At 42.1% G+C, this 6000-nt stretch overlaps 1 protein-coding gene across 14 annotated transcripts in view; it reads left to right on the top strand.

Moving 5' to 3' along the window:
* The first annotated feature begins 240 nt into the window (after nucleotides 1-240).
* LRCH3 (leucine rich repeats and calponin homology domain containing 3) overlaps nucleotides 241-6000 on the top strand; it is a 120730-nt gene continuing 114970 nt past the window's right edge. For all 14 annotated transcript variants that reach the window (XM_049879068.1, XM_049879088.1, XM_049879021.1 and 11 more), the window contains exon 1: nucleotides 241-526. In XM_049879068.1, coding sequence (XP_049735025.1) covers nucleotides 265-526 — 262 coding nt within the window. In that variant the 5' untranslated portion in view covers nucleotides 241-264. The remainder of the gene's footprint in view (nucleotides 527-6000) is intronic.

Here is a 6000-nt window from a genome sequence, read left to right as displayed (position 1 = left end):
GTCTGAAAAGTATTTTTGTAGGAACAATTTAGAGATACTACTGGGACTCTAAAACGAAGGACCGCTCCAAATCTGTGAGTTCCGTTTAAATTTCTCTGGAAAATCTTGATGTGGGAGGGGGCATCCGCCTTGGCGTGAGGAGGGGCACCCAGCCCTGCCCATCTCGGGACCCGTCCGGGGTCTGAGCGCCCCTATCCCCGCCCACCCATCAGTCCTGGCCACGCATGCGCTGAGCCTCGGGGCCGGAGAGTTGTCGGCTGGGAAATGGCGGCCGCGGGCTTGGTCGCTGTGGCCACGGCCGCCGAGTGCCCTGGCCCAGCAGCGTCCGGAGGCAACTTCTCCGGCGTTAACTGCGGCCCAGGCTCCGGGGCGGGCTCTGGTCCTGGCCCAGGCTCATGGAGCCGTTCCCTCGATCGAGCCCTGGAAGAGGCGGCGGTAACCGGGGTGTTGAGCCTGAGCGGCCGGAAACTGAGGGAGTTTCCTCGGGGAGCGGCCAACCACGACCTGACGGACACCACCCGAGCGGGTGAGCGGGACAGGGGCATCCCTGCCGGCGGGAGACCGTGGTGCCGCGAGAGGCGGCCCCTGCCGAAGGCGGAGGAGTCGGGGATAGCACAGCCGCTGATCCCGTGGGCTCGCGGTCCAGACCGGGTAACGGGGAGAAGCCGACTGCCCGAGCCCGCCCAGCCCTGCGGGCCTGCGGGCCGACCCGGGTCTGGGCGAGGCAGGGGTGCAGCATCTCTCGGGGAAGGCGACTGGCGGGGATTGATGGGGGGTGTTTTTTACTGTCTCTGCCACTTCTGAGGTGAACCCTTGCCCCGCCCCGGTTTCTGCAGGCCCTTTAGAATTTGGGATGCCAAGTTGATTTTCTAAGACTTGAGAATATAGCGCACTTTTAATAGATCGAGTAGCAGAGATCTCTGTGGTCGCTGCATTGTCAGGAAAACGTTGGCTTCGGCATTGGAGTTTTTTTTTTTTTTTTTTTTAATGTGAACCCGAACGTTGGAAACTTTTCTTTCTCCGCCTTCATCTAGTTGACTTTATTAAATGTGCTTGTAGAAATGACTAGAGCCCATTGCTTTCCGTTTTGTAAATCACCTCTTCCACTCTTCATGGATTGCCTACCATATCTATATTCGCTTTTCCCTTTTAAGCCCTTTCTTGTTGGCTTTATACTTTTTTTGAACACAGGAAGGAGACTAAGGGATAAAGAATTAGGTATTATTTGATTTTCTTAGCTCTAGGGAATAATATGTGGTGACTGAGGTGTTCAACATAGTATTTTCTCTCGTGTTTAAAATATAGTTTGCTCAGAGAATAGATTAAAAATTGAGTCTGTTCAAGATTTACAGAAATACAAGGAGGAAACAAACAAAAAATCCCTTATACAGGTTTTACAGTCTGATATAGTTAAATATTTTACTTTCAGATGATGCTTTTGCAACCAAAGAATGTGCAGTATTTTGTCTTATAATTGTATTTATTCAGTTTTAGTCATTTTAAGAGCTTAGGTTTCACACCTTTCCTCTTTGTGCACTCATTGAAGATTGATAAGTATTACATATGGCTCACTCATGTTAGAAAAATAAACAGAACTGTTAAAGTAATTCCAGAAACTAGCCTTTCCAAAGAGAAACTGTTGGTCTGGTGTAAGATGGAAGAAATTAAATGCCTGCGTATTTCATCTCTTTTTTTGGAAGCAGTTGTACTGAACATAATTTGTATTTTTTTAGTGAATGATGTTAAAATTATATTTTGTTGCTAAGGTAAATATCAGCAGCCACTTGCCTTTTGCATGTGTTCTCACAGACATCTGAAATTGCCATTCATACCTGCAATTTCCTGATTCTGTTCAGGAGGGTTATATGGCATAGTGATTTCTTATTGGTGTGAGTCATTTCAGTATTATTACATTAAGCCTAAAGCTAAAAAGAAAAGTTGGTTACAGGAGTTTATCTAGCTCATTATCTTACCTGCTTTGTTAGCAGTAATATATTGAGCCTTTAAGAAATATTTTATTAATTAACAAAATCCAGGGGCATTTATGAAAAATAGTAAATAATCCCAATGAAGTTTTCCACACTGTGCTCTGAATTTTTAAGTATATTATTATCCATGCTTATTTTATTACTTTAACAGTATTTATATAAACCAGTTTTTTAGTTAGTCCACACTTTGTCAAGAAGTATAAAAAAGAAAAGGAAAAAAAAAAGATTACAAGGTATTTTATAACCGAATAGACTAGATTCATTTTTAACATGTAGAAGTATCATTAAGCATAGGAAATCTTTGGCAGACCTTGGTAATTAGTACAAAAAAAAGGTGAATTATTTTAAACATAGCGTAGTACTGAGAACATCATTTACTGAGTGTTGACTGTTTGCTGTTGTTAGGTGGTTTAAAATACATTGCCTTGTTTAATGATCGTAGTAACCTATGGATTATATATCATTATCCCCACTTTACAGATTAGGACTCACGGAAAGAAAGTCATGTAGCTAGTATTAGTGGTAGAATTTCAGCCCAGCTCTGTCTAACTCTGTTCTTTCCACTACGCTGTGCAGTCTCCATATGTACAGATAGGTAGTACTAGTCCTGTTTTTATGGATAGTGAAACCAAATTTTAGAGAGGTGAAGTAGTTTGCTTAGAGATCTGTCACCAAAGGCAAGGTAGGGGGTATTAGCCAAGATTTGAGGTAACCCCAAAACCCGTAGTCTTCCTTTTATACCAAGTGCTTTTATGAATTCAGACCCAACTTAATGTTAGTTGAAATGCTTTGTTTAGACACTATAGAAGATTTCAAGCCAAGTAAAATTATTTGAATGCTATATATATCAAAGATTATATTTTCATAATGTATCGAATATACGTGGTAGAGCTGCTCTCCTTCAAGAGTTTATGCTCTAGGAAACCATGTTCACCCATAGTTTATAACTGGACATGCTTAGAGTTCATCGGGAACATTTTTTGAGGCTTCATCCTCTTAATTGTTTAAGGAATCCTTTGCTGTCAAGTTGATTCAACTTACAGTGACCCTTTAGGACAGAGTAAAACTGCCCCACGGGGTTTCCAAGGCTGTAATCTTTACGGGTGCAGATTGCCAGATTCTTCCCTTACAGAGTGGCTGGTGGGTTTGAACCGCCAACCTTTTGATTAGCAGCTGAGCACTTTAACCACTGTGCCACCAGGGCTTCTTACTTGTTTAAAAAGGTAGCTAGGAAAAGTAAAGTAATTAGAGAAATGGGTGACTTGATCGAGGTTAACTCACTAGGCTGCTGACTGAAAGATTGGAGGTTCTAGTCTACCTAGAGGCACCTTGGAAGAAGGGCTTGGTTGATCTATTTCTAAATAGTCAGCCGTTGAAAACATTCTGAAGCACAATTCTGCACTGACACGCATCGGGTTGCCATGAGTTGGCGTTGAATCAATGGCAACTGGTTTTGGACTTGATTCAGAGGCCAAAGAAGATCTTAGAAGAAATCACAGAGGACTTCTTGAAGGAAAAAGGATGTAACCTGGATTTGGGTAAGCAGAAACCGGAAGTAAAGGCATTCTAGGATGTGGTAGACAGCATGCAAAAAGTCTTACAGTCTAGGGGACATCAGTTAATTTTGCCAGTCCGTCGTCCATTCCCCTGTCTTCTCATAACAGTACCTTGAATTTTCTAGGGAACCTGATTTTCCTAGGGAACTGTCCTCAGTTAGTTACATGAATCCCACCCTGATGCACGGATGTGTGTACATGACTCCAAACCAAAACCAAACCCACTGCCATCAAGTCAATTCAGACTCGTAGCTACCCTAGAAGACAGCGTAGAACTGTCTGTCCCATAGGGTTTCCAAGGCTGTAAATTTTTTTTTTTTTTTTCTTGCCCATTGACTCCAAGGTTGTAAATTTTTACGGAAGCAGACTGCTACATCTTTCTTCGGTAGAGTGGCCGATGGGTTCAAACTCCTGACCTTTTGGTTCCTAGATGAGCGCTTTGACCACTGTGCCACCAGGGCTCTCTGTGCACATGACTCAGTCCTAGCTAATGGCCAATCAGTGTAGTCCTTCCCTCTGACTGTAGTGATTGTTTCAGAGATAGTCACATTTTCTGATCAGCATACCTGAATGTTAATTCTGAATTTTTGTTGGAACTACTGAGAAGGGGGCGAACTTTGAACACTAGAGCTGCTGAGAGAATAGGATGAGAGCCTGGAAGTGCTGGTAGGTAGCTTGCCAATAAATGGAAAGCAGAACCAAAAGATGGAAAGAATGTGGCCAAATTCCAGTGAGAAGTGTTTGAGCCCCAAAGCAGTTGCTAATGAGTTGACTCGGGTCAGCCCTAGTAGTGTCAGAAGTAGAGCTGTGCTCCATTGGGCTTTCAATGGCTGTAATCTTTCAGAACTAGATTGCCAGGACTTCTCTTCTGAGGCATCTCTGGGTGGATTTGAACCACCAACCTTTTTGTTAGAAGCCAGCACTTAACCATTTGTTCCTAAGGTTAATGCTGTCCGTGGACTTGTCAAATTATGTGAGCCAATAAATTCCTTTTTCTGCTTTTTTTGAATAGAATTTTTTGATACAAAAATAAAGGGACCTGTCTAATACAGTGAGACTGCTCTTGATGTTGTGGTGGCCCAGTTTGGTCAGAATAAATGACTGGATTAGAGAATATAAGAGCTGCCTTTCACGTAAAAGGGAGCTAGATTGATGATCGGTTTAAAGACACAGAGACTGGTCAACATTTGCTCCTTCAACAAACATTTATTAACTAAGGAGCTTTGGGAGGCGTAGGCTACAAAGAGGACTGAGATGGTCTCCGCCCTCAAAGAACTCAAGGAATCTAGTGGGGGAATAAATAGATAGGTGTAAAGATTATTTTAATTGTCATAATAGCAAAAATTTTTTGTTATGTAGGGGAAAGAAAAATAAGAGACCGTACCATGTAAGTATTTAAAATCTAGCAATCTGGTTGGATGACTGTAGTAGTAACTCCATGAAGGAATGAAAACTTGAAAAACAGAGATCGTACTGGAAAATGAAGATAATATACAACTGCTAATTCAATTCATTCAGCAAACACCACCCACTAAAAAACCCACTGCCGTCGAGTCGATTCTGACTCATAGACAGGATGAGTAAAAGATGACTGAGCAGTAAAACCTACAAGACTGGGAAACTAGTAATGCTACCGGTAATAATGCTACCGGTAATAATAGTAGCCAACATATATTGAGCTCTTAGCATATTCCAGGTATTGTGCTAAGTTGTGTATGTATTTGAAACATACACATACGACAACCATATGAGTTGGAAGTATTATTTTTGACCCATTTTACAGATGAGAAAATTGAGACTCAAAAGATTAAGTAATTTGATCAGGTCACATGACTAATAAGTGACAGAACTGGGATCTAAATTCATAGACACCTGATCCTAAAACTTGTGTTTTGGGTCACTAAGCTATACTGACAAAGAAGTTTGGTTCATATGATTCCTTTGGTTTGCCTGATACCTTTAAGAGGCCGTTAGAACATCTGGTTAATCACGTGCAGCAAATATTAATGTAGATCTAAAGCTTTAGAGTGAAGATGGGGCTGCAGCGTAAATTTAAGAAAATCACAACAAGAGCTTATGAGGTTCTTGAGAAAGAGTGTGGAGAGTGGAAAAGCTGGTCACTGACAACCGTGGGGCACACCAGCATTTTAGAAGACAGGAGGAGGTACCAACCTGAGAAAAAATCAAAGCTGGAGAAGTAGGCCTGTGCTAGAATTTGTAGAGTCCTGAAATGGGAAGCATGCATAGTAACCACTTAAGTTACTTTACAGATGAGAAGTCTTAGTTGTGTTTAAGGTTGTACAATGAGGTGGTGCTGTTTCACAAAAGACAAAGAGGGTCATAGTTGAAGCTGTAAGAAATCTTCTGAATGGAAGACCGACTGTGGGAAACCAAGGATTGGGGGAAACCTGCAGTTGAGGGCAGCAGGAGGACTGTTTTTGTTGTTAGGTGCTGTT

This window comes from Elephas maximus, chromosome 1 (assembly GCF_024166365.1).
Source record: "Elephas maximus indicus isolate mEleMax1 chromosome 1, mEleMax1 primary haplotype, whole genome shotgun sequence".
NCBI lineage: Eukaryota > Metazoa > Chordata > Mammalia > Proboscidea > Elephantidae > Elephas > Elephas maximus.
Note: the sequence above shows the minus strand (reverse complement) of the source record. Positions and strands in the feature narration are given on the sequence as shown.